General features: G+C 42.3%; 1 protein-coding gene across 7 annotated transcripts in view; it reads right to left on the reverse strand.

The window, feature by feature from the left end:
- MYO18A (myosin XVIIIA) overlaps window positions 1-22,651 on the reverse strand; it is a 311,527-nt gene that overhangs the window by 89,030 nt on the left and 199,846 nt on the right. For all 7 annotated transcript variants that reach the window (XM_075854304.1, XM_075854303.1, XM_075854300.1 and 4 more), the window contains 4 exons: window positions 21,606-21,765; window positions 19,910-20,096; window positions 18,031-18,268; window positions 5,234-5,343 (listed from right to left, as the gene is read on the reverse strand). In XM_075854304.1, coding sequence (XP_075710419.1) covers window positions 5,234-5,343; window positions 18,031-18,268; window positions 19,910-20,096; window positions 21,606-21,765 — 695 coding nt within the window. The remainder of the gene's footprint in view (window positions 1-5,233; window positions 5,344-18,030; window positions 18,269-19,909; window positions 20,097-21,605; window positions 21,766-22,651) is intronic.

Here is a 22,651-nt window from a genome sequence, read left to right on the forward strand (position 1 = left end):
CAAATATGTACTTTTTCATGTTTTACTAAGTTTGCGCAATAATAGCACGTTTGGAAAAATAAGGCCCTGTTCACAAGTTTTTTTGCAAGCAGAAAAAAATCTGCCTCAGAATTCCTTTCAGAATTTTGAGGCAGATATTGAACTGCCTGTACATATTTTTCCCGCTGGGTTTTTCGCCGATGGCCATTGAAGCTAATGCAAGGACCACGGGCAAAAAACGCCACGAAAAACACTCTGAAACTAGCGATAAGAAAGGACATGCCACTTTGTTTACCCACAAACGGCCTAAAGCTGCCCAGGAAAAAAAAACGCCTCTGCCTCCCATTGAAATCAACAGAGGGCAATTTGGGCCATTTTTTGGCGCTGGTTCCCACGTCAAAATCTGCACCAAAAAAATCAGTGTGAACTGACCCTAATAGTTTTTATGTCACCGCGTTTCAAGAGCCATAACTTATTATTTTCCCATCGATGTAGTAGTATGTGGGTTTGTTTTTTGCAGGACGAGTCATATTTTTTAAAATGTCAACAAATAGAAGAATAGACAGCACGGCACTCACCACGTGCAAAAAAAAAAGGTTTCTTTTTATTTTATGTTGAGGCAGGCATGTGACGCCGCAAGCTAACGGTAGTGCCAACCATTATTTTTCTACATATTGCATATTTTAAAAAATATCCATTTTGGGGTTCATATAGATTATTGACTAAATTTTGTTTTTTTTGGGGGGGTGGGGAATGGAAAGACAAACAAATCATTCCGGCGTGTTTTTTAGGGCATTTTTCAAAAACTGTTTGGTTTAAATTACATATTAACTTTATTATGCAGGTTGTTACGATTGCGCAGGATACCAAAAACCTGTATTATTTTTTTTAACACTTTTATAAAATAAAATATCTTTTTATGGAAAAAAAAAAAATTACTTTTTTTTAATGTGCAGAATTTTTGAAGCAAACTTTGAATTTGTTCCTCTGGGGGACTTTGCAATGCGATCCTTTGGTATACCAAAGCATTATTGACTGTCTGTAACAAATCTATTGGCACGGCCTAATAGGTACGGAAACATGGCCGGCTTGAGAGGCTTTGTTAGCCCCCTGGTTGCCATTGGCGCCTTATAATCGCGTCACGGGGAGCTGATGGGGGTGACAAAAAAAAACAAAAACAATACAACCACAATGTGTGAGCACAGCCTTGGGCAGCTGTAAATGTATATTAGATGAAGTGAAGCCACAAATTGTGTGTGTCTAATCTGTGTTTTCCGGTTTGAGCTCCCCATCTATTAGAAACGGACCATCAGTATCCATTGGACGGCCACTGCATTGAGAATCATGAAAATTCATTTTCCCAGCTGGGATCAGCTGTAATCTGTAGAACCCAAAATGTGAAAAGGGGTTATCGAAATTTGAATACTATGAAGAATCAGACGCTCCCTGATCACAACACACTTCATAAAAGGAGTTTTTGGATATTCTTTATAAATTTATAATATACACTTCTTTAGCCAAGACCATGCATATCATAAAGACAGTCTTTAGAGCCTTTGCAAAATGGGGATCCAACCTTAGTTGGTCTCATGTCATGTTAATTTGCTATTAAGTGGCGAGAACCTGCGCAGGACTCCCCTTTACAGAGAAACTTTATTGTTAGCAAAAAGGGGGTTGGAATTGGCAAAAAGGTCATAGAAAGGGAAATGAAGCCGAAACAACACCAGGCCATTCTGTTCTGCATGGCGAAACGTAGCCAAGTAATGGGGGGCCTCGTTTGATCTTTGCTATGTGGCCCCTTCTCTTCTACTATTGCAAATAACAATTTGAAATCACTCTTAGGTAGTTTGCGGAAAATATAGCCCAATGCAGTCCATAAAGGATACACACATTTATTATTATAGGAGAACATCATATTATGCGCTGCTTAATATTTTAGAAACTATCAGGCCTGTTTTAAATTATGAAACCAACACCACCAAGAGAACGGCTGATCTCTACAGCATGTACTATTTATGTTACAAACATGAATTACAGGCTCGGTTTCCAACGATGCATCCTTAATCATAAGCAAAGTCGGTCATACATTGAAAATGCACGGTCCCTCTATCCTTAGTGACTTTCCCTGTCTTGAAACCATCACTGGTAAACTCTGAAATCTCATTTCACTTGACAACCTGTACTAGACATACAGCATCCCCCAAAGAATATTGCAGAGGATATGCCCTTCAGGCATTGTGTCCAAAAACAGCCAACATTGTTTGCAGTGACCTCCTTATAAGTCAAAATGAATTGTGCAAAAGGAGCTTTAGATTCTGAAATCTGTAGCAGAGTCCCTACCGGTGTAAGACAATGGTGTTCAGTAACTTAAACCTGTCACATGAAATTCCCACATTTGATGTGATCTAAGAGTTCTCACGAGAAAAAAACAAAAAGTTAGAAGCAGAGTGTGAAATTCCTCGCTGAGCAGAAGCAAGGCTTCGATGGGCAGCACAGGGGATGGACGCTAAAGCCATGCAGTGAAGCAAACCAACAGTAACATAAAAATATTAATAGAAACACGTTGATTACTTGCCTTTCAAAAGCACCGGTACTCCCTGCTCCCTGACCATAATGTGAAATACAGGAGAGGAGGAAGATATAAATGCCTACCCCCCCCCCCCCCCCCGCTCCCTGCCTTGATAAAACATGAAAAAGTTTGTGTAAGAACACTGAATCACAGTGGATGTACCAGGTCATTATTTTTCAGAATGATCAACAGAAATAGAAGCTTTCACGTCACATCTACATCATCAATGGAAGAAGAGAAAATTGGTTTTATGTCACAGAATGATTTCACAAGCAGATCACTTTTGTACCGCCAAGGCGTCCCAACGGATTGCAGAATAATAAATACTACTGTAACTCCAAACTAAGTTACTAAAATGTACCAGCCGGGGGATGGACGCAACAAAAGTCCAGACAGCCTAATTAAAATTTTGTTTTTTTTCTCCCCACACATTCTGACAGAGTTTGAACAGTGTTGTAAAGACCAAAGTCAAAATACTAACTAACCAAAATAGAATTGTATGTTTCTAAAAGACCAAAACATGTGTGGATCTCCAGTGTTGTCTAAAAGAATTAGAGATCCCGGAGTTGTTCTATATATGAGGCCTTTTTGGAGTTATCTGGATCTTCACCAAGCTATAGAACCTGGGTAACAACCAATTACGCTGCATAAACTGCACCTAGAAGTTCATGTTTCTGCATTGGTTCTTGATATGGTGGTGTACACCCTGTTATTCATACTATATGACCCTAGAGTGTTGTCTCGGCCATTATCGGGTCATATTGTCTATGATCTAAGTGACTTTATTATTTACCATCCTTGTATTATATATCTGTAGAGTTTCCCTAGTGTATGGACTGTGATTCTATAGTCCAGTAGGAAGGATCCACAAATAACTATTTAAAGCATCACTGTAACATTCTACATATCCATGCAAGCCTAGCGAAAAGCCTGAAAGCAAAATTAAAAAACATTTTTTAAGACAAACGGTCATAAGGAAAAAGCAGTCCAGTCTGCAGGCAGTATGTCATAGAGCAGGAGAAGCTAAGCAGATTGATACAAAAGTTTTGTGGGAAAATATTTTATATATCTTGTGTTTTATTACTTTAAACCTCAGGAGTTCAGAGGGCGGTACTACTCACTGATTGACAGGTATCTGTGCAGGGGAAGGCTGTCAATCACTGAGTAGGACCTCACACTGGACTACGAAGCATAGAAAGAGCAGAGGTTTAGATCAATAAAATACATGTTATACTAAATCTTTTTCCTTAAAAATATAAATCAATCTGCTCAGCCCCTCCTATGCTAGAACATGCTGCCTGCATTTTAAACATGACAGGTTCCCTTTAATTCAGATAGTCAGATTGACAAACAAAAAATCTGGACCTACCCCAGCCTTGCACTAAATTCTAATTTGGCAAGCCCAATGGTATTTACAGTCATCGTCATGATGTGCCCCTGATGTGAAATGCAATTGTCGCTGTACGAGTTACAGAGAAAGACATCAAAGTAGAACAGGACATCCATATAATTTACTATAGAAATTCAATTCAGAAACATTGGGCCTAGAGCCAGCAGTACCACAGGCAAAAAGCTGCATTCATTCTCTGAAAATATTACCTGCTACAAGCTGAATATCACTCATTCAACTAAGGGCATCATTTTACAAAACGTTGATGCCAACGGCTATCAGTAAAGCAAAGTTCTACAGATATAGTAAAATAGAAAATAATAGTAAAATAATTACGACAAAAAGTCCTGTCACCTAAGATAAGAACCACGTTCTCCATGGAAATCATTCATTGATCAAATCGATGTATATTTTCTAACAAAGAATGAATATTCACTCTTGAACACAATTTTATGTGGTAATTAATTTCATACCAATGGTGTTATCAACCCTGGCGTAGGAAGGTCACAAGCAGCACAAAAGTCTAAATTTGCGTGAAAACATTTTTTGTTTAGTTTTTGCTGCTCGCGGCACTTTTCTAAAAAGTTGGTGGAGCTTAGCAGAAGACCACTCGCGGGTCTGACAAAGTTACTATCGTTTACTCCAGAAACTGGTGTAAGTACAGCGCAAATATAGATTTGACTTGCTGGTGCATGGACGGCCAGTGATGCCCTTAAAGAGGTTTTCCCAAGAGGGACATTTATGACATATCCACAAAGAAATTACCTGACGCTTTTTCTTTTTTTTACATGACATCTTTTAAATACAATTGGATAAAAAAAAAGCATTGTATGTCCTAACTACGCGCTGATTTGAACGGAAAGCTTAAGCAAGCGTTTTTGATGGGTATTTTGGCGCGTAAAACGTGCCAAAAATAAAAGTCTAATACATCCCGTGCGAATAGGGCCTAACTCCAGTAATCTGTACATTAAGACTGGCTATGAAACGCAAGTCATCTCCCCCATCATGTTGTCTAATGCGGATACAATGAATTCAGTGATTTTGGCCATGGAAATTCGGCAGACTTTTCTACTACACAGACGTTAAAATATGAAGCCAAAATAAGTATTGTCTTATGTGTGTACTTGGTGTGTAATGTGCACAATCCCCGCAGCACCTTGTGGCACAGCTTCCATTTATAACAGAAGCCAAGATACTGTGACGGATCCAAGCAGTGACGCCAGGACTTAAATGACTTTCTGCGTTTTACATAATTAGAGCTGCGTGCTGCCTTACCATAAATAAAATTAACGTACCCTCTTTTCATCGGTGACAATATAGTTGCGACCATGTTTCTTTGTAAGATGTGGAACCAAGATATCAAACCGTCTCCGGAATTCACAAAATACCATGTGATCAGGATAACCTAGAAAAATAGCAATGAAAAAGGGCATATATGACGGTGACAATACAAATGGGAATATACCATACTGCTTTATTCAATAATAAATGTAACAAAATATATTCAATAAAAAGTGTAAAATGCATTAAAAATGTTGCCGTTAGCCCGAAGGTCATGTTTATGAAGATCCCTGCGCCACCATTCTTCTCATTAGAAAAAAAACTGAATACTGCTATCGTTAAAGTGCACACTGTATTCTTCACCAGGCATGTGCCGCGTAGGGGAATATACAACGCTCACAGACTGGCATACCACTTCTTAGTTAATGTATCCTGCTCATATGTATTTATGTATACATCAGAATTCTTTTGTTCAGCGCCTAGAATTCAGAAATTCAGCTGGTTCAGTCTCTTTTCAAAATGTCCATAAATCCTTTTTAACCCATGAACGACCAGTCCTTTTTTGGCCTTAATAACCAAGGATTACTTTTGTTTTTTTCACTGTCACATTCCAAGTCATAACTTTTTTTTTATTGCGTCGACATAAGGTGCCGACTAAGGGCTTGTTTTTTTGCAGGACGAGTTGTATTTTTCAATTGCACCATTTTTGGGCACATATAATATATTGATTAACTTTTATTGACTTTATTTTATGAATTTACGCGTAAATGTTACCTTTATTCTGTGGGTCGGCACAATTGCAGGCATACAAAATATGTAAAGATTTTATATGGGGTTTCCTACGTTTGCACAAAAAAACCCTTTAAAAAAATTTAAAAATACTTGTTCTTGCATCACTGCATTCCAAGATCTGTAACTTTTTTATTTTTCCGTCAATGTAGCCATATCTGGGTTTGTTTTTTGCAGGACAAGGTATAGTTTTCATTGTTACTATTTTGAAGTAAATGGGACTTAGTAACTTTTACTTTATTATTTGTGGGGGGAATGGGGAAAAAAAAAAGGAATTTTGACGTTTTTTGCGGTTTGTTTTTTTTGGACACCGTACACCCGGCGGTTTAATTAATGTGCTAACATCATTGTTCAAGTCGTTACGATCGCAGTGACACCATATATGTGTATGTGTTAGTTTATATACACTTTTACTAAGTAAAAACACTTTTTAGGTGAAAATAGGTGGATTTTTTTTTTACTATAATGTTTTAAATTTTTCCCCACTAGAGGATTTCACTTTGCGATATTCTGATCGCAGATATAATGCTTTGGTATACTTAGTATACCAAAGCATTATTGCCTATCAGTGTAAGCGCTTATTCAGACAAACGTATAAAAGTCCATGTGACATTTATATTTTTCACGGCCGTCACACGGCTACATGCATTTCTATGGGGCTGTTCACACGGTCAATGTTTTAAAATACCGTGTAAAGGGCCCGTGAAAAAATAGGACATGTCTTTGAGAAATATGTGACAACAGGTCCCGCACGGGTGGGAATCGGACGTGAAAAATGGCTGTTATTCACGGCCGATTTCGCACACGTTCGTCTGAATATAGCCTAAAACTGACAGGCAATCTATTAAGTCATGCCTCTGGCATGACCTAATAGGCAGTTCCTGAAGGAAGACCTGGAGGCCTTTGTTAGGCCCCCGGCTGCCATCGAAACCCATCGGCGCGTTGCAGAGGTGCCAATAAGGTAACAGAGGGAGCTCCCTCCCACTGTCAAACACATTAGATGCCGCGGTTGCTATTGACCGCGGCATCTAAGGGGCTGAACTACTGAAATCAGAGTACTCTACAATACTGCCAGTTGCGGCAGGAGCCTGGCTGTGTATAACAGCTGTGCTCTGGCCGCTGATCTCGTGGGTACAGTAGCAGGCGAATTTTGGCCGTGAGGAGCAGAACAATTTCTTGATTTTTCCTCTTTGCATCTCGGCACTCCTAGCTTTTAGAATTTTGTTAGATGTTGTTGTATTAGACTTTGTTTTTTGCGGGACAAGTTGTACTTTATGTAGATGCAATTTTTGGATACGTTTACATTATTGTTTCATTTATATTAATTTTTATTTTGTCAAAAAGAGAGAAAAAAAGCAGTTCTGCTGCAGTTTTTATTTATAGCATACACCGATCATAAATTACGTTATAAAATGTGTTATGCAGGTGTATTTTCCAGCGTCATTTATGGTCACAAGGATACCAAATAGGTGTATATTATTTTTTATTTTCTTACTTTGATTTTACTTTAATGTAAATATTACGGTCGTGACGATATCAAATATGTGTATATTATTTTAGGTTTTGGAATTTATATTTAGTAAAGTTTATTTATTGTAAAAAATTTGCATTTGTGTGTATTTTTTTTTTACATAAAATCCAAAAAAGGAAACTTTTTTTTATTTCATAGGGCGATTTTACATTTTTGAACTTTAATGTACTGGCAAATAGCTATATACCAGTACACTACCCTGTGTCCAGATAAACATGGTCGGACAGCCCCAGGATCCCACAATGGATCTTGAAGAAGAGCAAAAAAACACGGCGCCACCTTGTGCGGATCAATAGGTTAGGTAGGTGGGGAGATAAGAGATGACCATGCTCACCTAGGCCAAATGTGTAAATCGCAAGTGCTGCTGCCAGATCCGAACCGGTTCCCGAAGGAGACCGCTTAGCAAAACGAATGGAGGGATGAAAAGGAGTGGATCTGAAGGCGCTGCTGCGTGGTGAAATCACGGAATAACAAGGAGGTAGGGTCCAAGTATAAAAATATATTTTATTAGAACAAGACGTGGCTACGCGTTTCGACGCTGAACAAGCGTCTTCCTAAGGCCTGAGGAAGACGCTTGTTCAGCGTCGAAACGCGTAGCCACGTCTTGTTCTAATAAAATATATTTTTATGCCTGGACCATACCGCCTTGTTATTCCGTGATTTCACCACGCAGCAGCGCCTTCAGATGATCCACTCCTTTTCATCCCTCCATTCACAATGGATCTTGGGCTGTCTGCCTATACAAGGTATGTTCCTCAATCGCGTCACAGGGATTTCCTGTGACGTGACCAAAGGTGGGTTCCCCTCTCACTCTTTCCCTTTGAATGCTGCGATGAGCATTCAACAGTGGAGTTTAGAGGATTCTCTGATCTCTGCAGTTCCAGCGAGGCTGCAGCTGTGTAGTACAGCCGTTGCGCAGTACCTGATGCGGCAACGTCCTGCTGCTCATGACGAGCATACGGTGTCTGATATTGCAGCTCATTTCCAATTAAAGCCAAAAAAGCGGAGCTGCAATACTAGACACAGTCCAAGGACAAGGGTGGTGCTATTTCTGGAAAAAAAAAACAACCCTATTTTGTAATCCTGGACAACCCCTATATCTATTCCTTGGTTCCGATGACCTGTTGACAAGAGAGTCAAGTGAACAGGAGCTCAGGACAGAAAAAAGTAACAAATACGTGGATATGTTTGTATTATGAATCTACAATTTCACTTATCATGTTTTTATTTTAGGTGAAAAAGTGTAAAAAGCAAAAACAAAAAGTACACGACATGCATAATTATTCCTAAAACGGTGAAATGATTTGTTTCACTTCTACAAGGACCTGAATGTGATAATGTAACACGGAGCGTAGTCAGGGTCATTTCGGTGCGGAGGAGCAGCGTGTCAGCAAACATAACGTGAAAACAAACCGAAATTCATTTATACGTGAGATTGAGGAGCTGAATGTGATTGTGTGTTTGTGTGTAATTAAATCAAGCACTGAGCTGCTTATTGGAAAAGCAGCTTCTGTTAGCAATTGTTTGAGAATTCCACTTCAATTGACTGGTGAGACCTGGACGCTTATGTTCAGTCTCCTAATCTGTCGCTATCTATTGACTGATGCACCATCCAGTGCCAGCTCAGTAGGGAGCCTGTATTGATTCCATTGCTGGGAGATGTACATTGATTTTTTTTAGGGGACCTGTTTGTTTATTTTAACAGGTTTGTTTTTGCTTTTTTTTTTATCATAATGAGCAGTATACCAAAATTCTGATGCTTCTATTGACAGAGAGCTTGCAGAGAAACAGTGTTCCAGTGCCAACAGGAGATGTGAGTAATGGAAAAGTGTCGAGAAAAAGAGGCAAGTGCCACCAGACTTAGAGAGTGTGTGTGTGTGTGTGTGTGTGTGTGTGTGTGTGTGTGTGTGTGTGTGTGTGTGTGTGTTTTATAGGGGTTATCCAATTAATCATTTTCATAGCTTAAGTCCCAATATGCTGTTAGTAGCGGTTTTAAACTCATTTTATGTATTTCTAGAATTTAAAAAAATACCTTTTTGATAATTTTTTAATTCCATGTATCCCCCTTGGTGCTGCTGCTAATCTGTGCTGCTGGGGGAGTGTATCTGAGTATAATCTGTCTCCTTCCCCTTCTTGGAACTGACAATATAGCCCCTGCAGAAGGAGTCTTCTCAGGTATACTGGCATGCTACTGCAGACAGAGGCATGGCTCCTTCCCTGACAAGAATGGCAGAAAGATTTCTATTGGTTGCTCTACAGTGAACAGAGGATCACCATGCAGAGAACGGTTTGTGGGAGAGTGACTGAGCATAGATGTTCACCTGCACGCAGCTCATTAGGTGGAAGTGCACATTGCTATACCAATCACAGTCTCAGGCTTCATGCACACGACCGTATTTTTGTCCACCCGTAAATACGGGTCCTTGGTCACACGTTTTCGACCCGTATTTACGGGCACGTTTTTGGCTGCAAAATTGCACTGCAGTAATCGGCAGCCCTTCTCTCTATCAGTGCAGGATAGAGAGAAGGGACAGCCCTTTCCGTAATAAAAGTAAAAGAAATTAATACTTACCCGGCCGTTGTCTTGGTGACGCGTCCCTCTCCTGACATCCAGCCCGACCTCCCTGGATGACGCAGCAGTCCATGTGACCGCTGCAGCCTGTGATTGACCTGTGATTGGCTGCAGCGGTCACATGGGCTGTAACGTCATCCCAGGAGGCCGGACTGGAGGAAGAAGCAGGAAGTTCTGGGTAAGTATGAACGTCTTTTTTTTTTATTTATTTATTTTTTTAACAGCTTTATCTATATTCTGATCGGTAGCCACTGTCCAGGGTGCTGAAACAGTTACTGCCGATCGTTTAACTCTTTCAGCACCCTGGACAGTGACCATTTACTGAGGTCATCTAGCAACGCTCCCGTAATTACCAGTGCACACACGTAGTCACCCGTAATTACAGGAGCCCCATAGACTTCTATAGGCTGCCCGTGCCGTAATTACGGCCTGAAATAGGACATGTTCTATCTTTTTCAACGGCACGGGCACCTTCCCGTAAGCATACGGGGAGGTACCCGTGGCCAATAGAAGTCTATGGGCCCGTAATTACAGGAGTTTTTACGGTCGTGTGCATGGGGCCTCAGAGCCAGGAGGGGGAAGGGGGCCCGTCCCAGAAAAGTCAGGAATGCTTCTTTTAGGTTTGATCTGGGGTCAATGATGGGGGGCATTAATATGATAGGGGGAGCCCCATTCAAAAGTGTAACATGGGGCCCTGCACTTTTTAGTTGCACCCCTGGTTATGCAATTTTAACACCAGGTGGAGTCATACTCTGTAAGTCAATGTCATAACTGCACTGGATAATGTTTTATAACAGCATATAAATGGCAAACATTGTTAATTTTTTTTATGATTGATACAATTTTACATGTGCCCTAATAATACTGAAGTATAGTCCATCTGCACCCACTAAAAGTGCCCCACAGTCATTCAGAAGACCTGATAGAGGTTAAATAACATACTACCCTGCAGTTATATTTAGTCCTAAATGCATTGTTCAGTTTATAAAACCAATTCTCTTATACCAGATTAGGAAATTCGGAGTTAATAGAGGGAGATTCTCTAATCAGGATCCTCATCCCTTAGTCAGTGGAGAGCAGTTACGAAGAGAGTCTCTTGCGCTGGAGGACCTGCCCTGTCCTGAATTACACAGACAACCCATTGATATGAAGTGCTACCGTGTAATGCTTTGTTTCTCCTGTGGTGGCGCAGCAGGTAATTTGTGCACTTACTGCCAGGTTTTCCTAAAGATAACAGTTGACGGATCCCAGCAAGGGGACACTATGTGATCAGCTTATTGTCAAGGGACCCTTCTAACAATTCGGTATTGTCCAAACCTGTTCTCTTTAAACAGGAATGAACACAAACATTTAGACAACATTCAGACGAGCGTGTCCAATTTGCACGTATAAAAAAAAGCAGCATTTTTCCTATCCTATTTCCTGTCCGTTTGCGTTGCATATTGGCATGCGTTTTTTTTTTTTTTTAATCAGTTCAATTTTATTCAACAAACTTCACATTTTTACAGGTCATTGTACTTTCTCATACAGTGTATAAGCAAATTTCCACAGACCCAATTATTTATATCCAACCAAACATTCCCTTCCCCCCAACTCCCCCTTGTATCCCCCCAGCTGGTCTTCTCAATACCACTTTTCCAATCCTATCTCCTTCTCTTCCCCTTTTCCATTCCCCATCTTACGCCTGCTCTCCGTATGTACCCCACCTTCAGTAGCCCTATACCTGAACTTGTGACCGTAGTGTCATTAGCTCCACAGAAGCATACCCAGATTGATCAATCCACCTAGCCCATTGTTTTTCAAACTTGACCCTGGACCCCCTCTTGGAGTATATCCTATATTCCATCAGAACCTGTGAGTTAAGTGCCCCTATGATTTCTTGTTTTGATGGTGGCTCCGCATCCAGCCAGTGCTTTGCTATTCCTTTCCTAACTTGATATAGTATTTTAGCGATTGCCAACCCTGACATCCTATCCCCCTCCAAATCTCCAACATACCCTAGCAGCATTACCACAGGATCCCATGGAATCTGTACCTCAAACACTCTCCCCACTAGCTCCAATATTTCCGTCCACAGAATCCCCAACCTCCCGCAAGTCCAGAACATATGGAGGATGTCTGCTTTTTCCTCCGGGCACCTAGGGCACTTGGCATCTGTTCTTAATCCCATTTGTTTCAGCACCCACGGGGTCCTATACACCCTATGTATCAGAAACAACTGCGATCTTCGTTGTGCTACATTAATGGACAGAGTACATGTTGCTGCCAATACCGCCTCCCAGTGGTCTGTCGTAATAGGACCCACATCCCTCTCCCATACAGCTTTCACTGGTGCCATAGGATCCCCCAGATGTTCCACCAATAACCTGCGATAAACCAATGAAATTAATCCTTTTGACGTTACTGCTTTTGCAATATGTTCCAACACCCCCGCGGCATGTATTGTCATGTCTACACTGGCCGCTTGTGTCTGCACAGCATGCCGAATCTGCAGGTACTGATAGAACATGCGGGAGTCCAGCTGAAACTCCTCCCTTATTTGCTGAAAGGATTTGAGTATGCCTCCCTCGTACAACTGACTCAATCGTATTATGCCTTGCTGCTCCCACCCCTGCATCCCCTCCAATTTACCCAATTCCCCCAGATAAGCATTCCTCCAGAGTGGTGTATATTTAGTGCACTCTCCTATCCCCAGCAATTGCTTGCACTGCCACCACACCTTGTGTATGAGAAGCAGAGTGGGTCTGGTACTCGCCATCCGTTTATAGCTGTGCGCTTCCAGTCCTACCAACGGGTTCTCCCCCCCCCCAGATATGATAGGATGCGCGCACTGGACCCCCATGTCTCTTCCTGCTCCCACCCCCAGAAATGCTGATATTGGGCAGCTAAATAATACACCCAAGCATTGGGCACAGCCAGGCCCCCCTCTTCTTTAGGCAGTTGTAATTTCTCCAGTTTAATCCTAGGTACCCCCTTCTTCCATACTAGGTCCCTAAAAAGGTTGTGCAACCTCCTGAACCAATATTTAGGGATCCATACCGGGGAGTTATGTAGGACATACAGCACCTGGGGCATAAGGATCATTTTAATCAGATTCGTCCTACCCAGAGCCGATAGCGGTAACTTATTCCACGCCTCTACTTTGGCTTTTATCGTTGTTAACAGTGGCATTACATTAAGGGACATATAATCCTGTGCTTTCGCCGTCACCCTAACCCCCAAATACTTAAACTCCGTGACCACCGGTATCTCCACCTCCTCCTCCCCAGTCTGGATAACCCCCGGGTCCATGAGCATTAGAGCCGATTTTGACCAATTAATGAGCAATCCCGAATATTTCCCAAACCGCTTAATTAGGGCCATCACTAACGGTAGTGTGCGCTCGGTATCCGCCATGAATAGCAGCATATCGTCTGCGTATAATGCAATTCTTTCCTCCCCCCCCCCCATATCTCAACCCCTGAATATGTTCATGTTGTCTCACTGCACACGCCAAGGGTTCCACCGCCAACGCGAACAACAATGGAGATAATGGACATCCCTGACGCGTTCCCCGCTCCAGCGCGAACCGATCCGATAGCACCCCATTCACCCTTATCTTTGCTGTCGGGGCTACGTATAACAACTTTACCCATTTTATGTAATTAGGGCCAAATCCCATTTTCTCCAGAACTGACCACAAATATTTCCATTCCACGCAATCGAATGCTTTAGCCGCGTCTAAGGACAGAATGGCTCTCCCCCCATGATTATCCGGCAGAACTTGTAAATTCAAGAACAGCCGTCTCAGATTCACCGCCGTCGATTTGGATGGCATAAAGCCGGCCTGATCTCCATGTACCACCCCAGCCACTACCTTAGCTAGTCGAAGCGCCAATACTTTTGCTATGATTTTAATATCCGCCGTCAGTAGAGAAACTGGTCTATAGGAGCCCGGGAGCTGGGGATCTTTCCCCTCTTTAGGCAGAACTACTATAGTTGCTTCGTACATTGTTTCCGGAAGCCGCCCCCTATCAAAACTATCTAAAAGAGTGGCCAATAACTGCGGTGCGAGCTCCTCCCCATATTCCTTAAAAACTTCCACCGGAAGACCATCCGGCCCCGGCGCCTTTTCACTGGCTAGTATCCCTATGGCTGCCTGGAGCTCCTCCAGAGATATGGGCTCCTCCAATGTCCCTCTCTCCTCCCCTCCCAACCTGGGAAGGTCTATCTCCCCTATATACTCTTCCAGCTGTTGAGGTGTGTGCTCTGCCCTAGAGGCATACAAATCTGAGTAAAACTGCTGAAAAACTTTCAAAATCTGTCCTGTATCCGTCTCTGACTTCCCCCCCTCCCCCTTAATAGTGTGTATGTAATTATTCTCCCTCTGAGCCTGCGCCATCCTTGCCAGTAACCGTCCATTGGTTTCCCCCTCCTCATAATACTGGCGTTTTAAAAACATCCTTTTGTTATCTGCCCTCTCCAACTGATGCTGTTTTAACAACCGCTGCGCCTCCACCCAATGCTTCAGTGTGTCTGGTGTGTTATCTGCTATATGTAGCCTTTCTGTCTCTGTTACCCTTTCCAACAGCGCTTCCCCTAATTGTCTAGACCGTGTTTTTACTGCCGAAATGTGCTGGATGAACACCCCTCTCAGCCACGCCTTCATCGCGTCCCACAGTATCTCTTGCGGTACCGTTCCCGAGTTGAATTGAAAGTATTCCTTTATGAGGTCTAAAATTTGTTTATGATCTATCAACTTCAGCGAAAAGGCATTGAGTTTCCAGCACCCTTGCCCCCGCCCTGTCCTCCCCTCCGTCTCTACCTTCATTAACAAAGGAGAATGATCCGATAACGCTCTTTGCAAGTATTCTATCTGGGCTACAAAGGGTACCGCTGCCGGTGAGCACAAGATTAGGTCTATCCTGGATAAAGACTGATACGTGGAAGACGCACAAGAATACTGAAAGCTATTTGGATGTTTATCCCTCCATATGTCCCGCCAACCCATTTCAGCAACAAGATGGCCAAACGCTGTTAAACCTCCCCCTGTCATGCCGAATTTATCCATATTAGTATTCAATACTGCGTTAAAATCCCCCATCACTAGCAACGGCACCTCCGGGTATCTAGCCAGTTCCTCCACCACTTTCTTGATACATCCGCTAGAAAATGGAGGGGGGACATACAACACCACCAACACACAATTCCAATGATACATCGTACAGTGTACCCCCACATACCGCCCCTCCCCATCCTGGAAGGAGTCGTGACATATAAATGGCACTGCCCTATGTATGAGAAGACTCACCCCCCTTGAATATGTAGTATGGTACGAATGAAAACTATGGCCTACCCAGGCCCTATGCATCATGGAGACTGAATCCCTAGTCATATGTGTCTCCTGTAGTCCTATCACCCTCGACTCCTGTTTCCTAATAAAATCAAATACCGCCTGTCGTTTTCTGGCTTCCCGCAGGCCCCGTACATTCCAGGACAAACAATTAAGTGATCCCATCATTCCTCAACATATCCCAACACATCCTATCCTGTTCTCGTGATTTTACATATCCGACCGGCTGGGTCCTCTTTCCCTCCCTCCCCTCCCCCCCCTGTAACCTCCCCCGTAAACCTACCCCTTTCCAAGGGTTGGGGCGACAGAACGTATCTGCCATTACCCATAACAAGCGTCGGCAGGCCAACTCCGCCCACCGTACATTCAACAATACCATAACTCGTTATTCACGTTTCCCGCGTAACTGACCATCCCTCCCGCTGCCTTTTTCTTGCAAATAAACCACCATCCCTTCAACATATCGGTACCCCTCAATGTCCATAAACACATTCCTCCTCTTCCGGTCTTCCGCGTTCACCGCAACCATGCCCTCCAACTCCAAGTCCAAACATGACCAGGAACCCTCAATGCCATATCTTGCAATTTTCTACGACACCTGGTTCAGTCCCGCATCCCCAGCCTCCTTTTGTCAGCCGGTCTGTTCCGGATCAACGCCGTCCCTCTGCCGGTCTCAGCTGACTTTCATGGCTATCCAACCATCTAACCGCTTCTCTCGGTGTCTCAAAAAAGGAAGTTGTGCCCAGCGCCACCACTCTCAGACGGGCAGGATACATCATTGAATATTGCACTTGTAACGCCCTTAGACGTCTCTTTATATCCATAAACTGTGATCTTTTCCGTTGTACTTCCATAGAGAAATCCGGGAAGGAGGACACTTTCACCCCGTTAAAGGAGATGTCTTGACGTTCTCTAGCTTTCCTCAGGATCTTGTCTCTATCTTTGTAATGTAAAATCTTTATCAGCACCGGTCTCGGCGGCCTTCCCGGAGGGCCGGGTCTGGTTGGCACCCTGTGCGCTCTCTCCACCGCAAATAAAGGGGTCAATTCCTCTCTGCCAAATGTGTCTATCAGCCACTTTTCAAAGAAATCATCCGGATTCGCTCCCTCCACTCTTTCTGGAACCCCCACTAGGCGAACGTTATTCCGTCTCAGCCGATTTTCCATGTCGTCTGTCTTAGCCAGCAATGTCGCCACTGCCTGCGAGTGTGCTTGTACATCCTGCTTTATGTGAGGAATCGCATCCTCCATGTCTGAGACTCTCCCCTCCACGGCAGTGGTGCGTTCCGCTACTTTTTGCAGATCGTTCCTGAGCAGCAAAATGTCCTCCTTCAATCCACCCATCTGGCTTGCTAAGGTATTAAGGACCATAGAATTTTGCTTCACCGCTGCCAAAATGTCCTTTAGGGAGGGTTCCTCCTTCCTTGCTCCACTTTTCCCTCCAGCACCTGGCTGATCCTGCATGGCACCACTCATCTCCTCCTCCTCCTCCTCCTCACTTCTCATGTCCCCCGCCAAAGGAGAGTACCTGGATCCATAAGATGAGCCTCCAGCTGCCTGGTCTCCAGCCGACTTTCGCTGCTGTGCAGCCGCCCCCCCTGCTCTCGGCGTGCGGGCGAACCTCTCCAGCTTCTCCACTACTTCCTGCCAGAGGCCTCTATTGCGGCCCTCCTTCTCCTCGGCGCCATCTTGAGCGCGGGACCCGGGACTCGCTGGCGGCGACTTCTGCTTCTTTGAGCGCGTCATTATGGACGGGCACTCGTGCTCCTCCACCTCTAGACTCTGGTAGGACCCTGGGGAAGCTATTTCCCCCGATTTTTACGGGATATATGGACCTTATAGGATGAGTACAGCAGGAGCTCCGGTCACACACGTCCGCTCACATTCACCGCTAGGCCACGCCCCCCGGCATGCGTTTTTAACGTCCGTGCAAGCACTTTTTAAAAAAAACACCACAACTATTTCTCTGCTTTCCTGTTACGGATGCGTGAGACATGGACAGCACACGGGTGTGTCCGTGGATTTCACGCACCCATAGACTTCAATGGGCGATTAGGTGTGTAAAAACGCACCAATATAGGACACGCAGAGGAGTTTCACGCAACGGACACTCGCTGCATGAAAACTTACGCATGGCTGAATAGCCCCAATGAAAGGAATGGGTCCGTGTGCTGTCAGTTATTGCAACGCACAGCACACAGACGAGGATCACGCTCGTCTGAATGAGCCCTTAGTGTGAACTGCAACAGTTTTAAAAGTTTTCTTTAAAGGGAACCTAAAGAACCTAAGGCGAGCTCAGATGTCTTTTAGATTACGAATACTACATAATGCCCTGTCACCAGAACTTCCTGCTTGAGATTTTGAAAGTGTAACAGTACGAGGTTGCATGCATAACGGCTCCAGTACCAACTGGCTGCTAATCCACCTACACGATCACATGAAAGCGGTAGAAGTGCTGATTCAGGTTATTAAATCAGTCACCTAGAATATTGCTAGAGTTGAGAAAAATGCTTTAGTTGCAGACATCATAAAAATAATTTGGTCATGTCTAGTGCAATTAAAATTGGCAATCAGTAGTAGGTAATCACCTTGTCTATACATGCGCAGAGCATCCAAAAGGCGGGACCCCCTAACCTGAGCTCGCAACAAAGGGACATCGACTTGCATAAGCTCAGCATCACAACGTTCACCTGACAGGTCTGACTCGCTGGAGCCAACTCGTGCAGCTGGTACCAGCCGAGCCCCACTGTTAAATGACTCAGCTTTGGGCAGAAAGCAGTAGACAAAGTGAATTTTGGACTTCTTAATAGTGTCAATCAGAGCATCCTGTAAAGAACAAGAAAAAACTAAATTAATAATAGATAGATCTGACAAGAACAGTCACTAGAACTAGATAAAACTAGCACTAAAACATTACCGTGCAGAATAATTATGGTATAAAATAGTTTCTCTTTTAGAGCATTATGTGTACATGATATAATCCTTACCATATACATAAGTACATGAGTGCCAACATGCAGCTCATGAGCCTATTTTGCATGGCCTGTGATTCCCCAACCACGTGACAATCAAGTAACAAATTCAGTAACACAGCCTTCAATTCTTTAAACTATCTCAGAACCCCACATTCAACACCAAGGAGAAAATGTGTTTACTTTAACAGTACTTATTTTGTGGGCCCTGCAATGTAATTATTTAATGGTTGGAGCTATGTGATCGACACAATTTATTGGATAATCCTGTGTGGCGGGTACAAATGCATGGGCATTTCTGTGTTACTTTTTATTACAGTGCAGGTACAACTATTTGGCCTGCTACAATGTATGGGAACTGCAGTGTAAAATATTTACAGGTTGGCACCACTGTGTAGACATTAATAGGTCCCTAGTGTGAAAACAGACTGCTGTATGTCATCATTGGCATCAATAGGCCTGGGCACTCTGAGAACAGAGAATTGACTTATGACAAATAGGGTTAGCTTTACACATGTGAGCAAGTTGATAAGAGTTGTGAAACAATCTTTCATTGAATAAAAGGTTCATGATTGTAAAAGGTGTATATCAACACATACAGTTGCAAGAAAAATGTAGGGAACTTTTTAGAATGACCTGGAGTTCTGCATTGATTACTAATAAAATGTGATCTGATTCTTATCTAAGTCACAATTATAGACAAACACAATCTAACTAAACTAATAATACAAAGAGATGGACTATTCACATTTCTTTTATTGAGCACAATGAGTGAAGGGAGAAAAAGTAACCTCTGTATAATGACTTCTCAAAGAGCTAATTGGCAAAAGTTGCCTAATAGGCAACAATGAATGCAAAGGTCTAGCAAAGCATTTTACAGGATAATGTAAGGGCAGCCGTCCATGACCTCAAGCTGAAGAGACGTTGGGTGATGCAATTAGAATGACCCAAAAAACACAAGTAAACAAACTAAATAAATAAACCAAAGCATGGGTGAAGATGATGATTTAGGTTATGGGATGGCCAAGCCGGAGTCCTGACCTGAACCCTATAGAGATGGAGAGCTGCGCACGCAGAAATATTGATGAACTGAAACATATTTGCAGGAAGAATGTTCCAAAATTCCTCCTCAACATTGTATAAATCTTATTTGCAGCTACAGGAAACGTTTGGTGGAGGTGATTGCTGCTAAAGGGGGATCAACAGGTTATTACATTAAAGGGTTCACTTACTTTTTCTCCATGCACTGTGGATGTTTACTCCATGGGCTCAATAAGACATGGACAGTACAGCTGTATGTGTGTTATTAGTTTACTTAGATTGTGTTCGTCTATAATTGTGACTTTCGGATAACATTCAAACTCCATTTTATTAGTAATCAATGCAGAAATCCAAGCAATTCCAAAAAGGTTCACTTTTTCTTGCAACTATATTAATATATATATATATATATATATATATATATACACACACACACCGCATTATATCCACTTACTACTTGAAGTTTAATTTGAATACAAAGGGACTTCTTCTTCACAGCTGCCACGCCAGTCGTAAATGTCTTTCGCATGCTGGTTGCTCTGCGCAGGGCCAGCTGGGACCCCCCCTCCAGGCCAGCTATTGAACCAGATAAGACTGTTGCTGTGCCCGTTCTGCCAGCAAATAAGCTGCTAATTATTTTCCTGCGGGCGAGTAAGAAAATGGTTTCAAACATGTACGGTTTTAAAGCAAATTTCATTTATTTTAATGAAAGTTCACTAAACATAGATAAGATATATTAAAATACATCAAGATCAAAGTAATAATGTTACACGTTCACTGGGTTTCTAGAGAGTGTTCATCAATTTGCTAATCAGAAATAGTGGCACTCCCATGAAAACCAATCATATGTCTGCTTTGAAGTAATAAAGTTTGAATAAAAACTGGTGACAAATGTAATTTATTTCAACCAACAACTTTCTTTGCTCTTGTTTTTATAAGTGTCCTAATCGCATTTCACCCATTCTAAGGCCTTGTGAATATGGCTGTGTTATGGATCCGTCTTGTACACACCCAGAATACGGTGGATTACTAGGAGAGAATATGGAGCCGCCGTGTAGTACGTGGATGCTTTGTACATGGACTCGAATTTAAAAAAAAAAAAAGAGGAAAACCCGAAAATTTTACAATTTGAACAAACTGGCACCGCTATCGAACTGATAAAAACCACGCATCACAGTGTGCAAAGGCCCAATACGGCGACATACGGCGACAAGTTTTACAGGTTCGTATAACAGACCTACTGGCAGTCTGCGTGCCGCCGAATGGTGTCACTGTGACGCATCTTAATCAATGTAAATGAGTTCTGTAATACATGTGTGGAGGCACAAGTACAGTAAAGGACCATAGCAGGCTATGGGTGCCGTATTACAGATTTGTACAACACAGCTCCATAATACAGCCATGTGTATTCTCCTTGAATTATACTTTAAAGGCTATGGACACTTTGACATGGGAAACATTAATTCTATATAGGTTATCAGATTATCTGGAGTTAAAAAAAAAAAGTTGCACTAAGCTTCTATCTGCAATCTTCATTTGTTTTCAGACCCTTTGATATTCAGTTTACAACCTGCTCCTAGTTTCAGACTTTGCTCATGTGGACAAGTCCCTCCCAATATTACATGCTGTATGCGAGTTCTGTGTGTCCAAGATGCTGCTGCCTTCGCTAGTTCGCATGCATCAGCACAGCTTTCTCGCTCTACTGATAGCCTTTGTGATTCCCCCTCTGCTCTCCTCCCGATCTACACTCTGATACGGACAGCCTGTGTTATCAGACCTTCCTGAACACTTGGATGACTTCCCCCCTCTACACTCTCTGATCTACCGTGAACAACCTCCAGAGACAGCAGATGATATTAGGCCCAACATGAGTGGCGTGCTGTCGCATTAATGTCAGAAGATGCAGGAGAACTAGCTAGGTGCAAGAGTTGCACTGACTCTATAGCAGGAAAATTATAGGAAATTTTAATAAAGACTATTTAGAAAGTTGGTTAATTTTGCATTTAGGAAGCAAATGAACAATAAACAATTTATTGCAAAGATTTTAAAGGGACAAATGCTGTTCAGATTTATTACTAGTAACTAAGATTTCACATCAAGGAATATTGTAATTTGAAAACACTCTCATAAATATATTTTAATGGTCTTACTTCTGGGAGTCTTGCAGCAAACTAGCAGCATTCTGAGAGGCTGGATTTTGTTTGACATAGTTTAACCATCCAGTAGCATCATATTCCACCCAGTTCGCACCATAGGAATGCCCCAGAAAGAAGTGATGTTCTTTATTGCTTCGGAGTAAAGGTTTTTTACCTGTGCATGAATAAAAGGTATGTCACACTGTAAAATCTATCTTGCCATTTTAGGATATCCGTAGCAAAAGGTATAATTTTCCAACCTAATCAATAGCCTTAAAAATTAGGGGGAATAAAAATTTCAGGCAAAAATGCAACAAAAAGAAAAAATGATCAAATAATTTGGCTCCAATCAATTTATAAAAATTTAACACAAAATGAGGATTATATTCTACATTTTATTGTATACAGGGGAAAAAAAAATGCTGATGAGATTAAGGTTTCTCTTGGTCTGCTTCCCCAATATCCAGGACATGGAACACCATGTCACCACTCTATGCAGGCCCTTTTGTTAATAAGATATGAAGGATGAAGGCAAGAAGAATCTGCAAGATCTCTACATGGCAGGACTATGGGTAAAAAATTTGTCAGGTAAAAGATCAGTCAAGCAAAATCTGAAAATTTATTTTCGTGTCGGAAATTGCCTTTTCATGAGTGTTACATTAAATCCATTAATAATACAGACAGATCACCACAATTGCTCACTGTCCTCGTATAATAAATATCCATGGACATGTAGGGTGGCACATGGATTATTTTTTTTTTTCACTAGAGTAATTTTTTAGCTTGGGAAATGCCATCATTATCTCTCAGTTGCTCCAGTGCTGACACACAGAAGAAAAGGGGAAAAGCTCTCCTGTCACACGCGGCCAATTACTCTCTAAAAATGCTGCATGCCCTCTGTCAGAGCCAAAGTGACTGACGGATAATCATGCTGGTGCTTTTCTAGTTGCAAAAGTAATACACGCATAAAAGTCCATATGTCTGCATACATGATTTTGGGGAACAACAAATTACCTAATTTAGAGTCTAATATTAATGATACATTCTTAGGGTATGCTGCA

Source organism: Rhinoderma darwinii, chromosome 2 (assembly GCF_050947455.1).
Source record: "Rhinoderma darwinii isolate aRhiDar2 chromosome 2, aRhiDar2.hap1, whole genome shotgun sequence".
Lineage (NCBI taxonomy): Eukaryota > Metazoa > Chordata > Amphibia > Anura > Rhinodermatidae > Rhinoderma > Rhinoderma darwinii.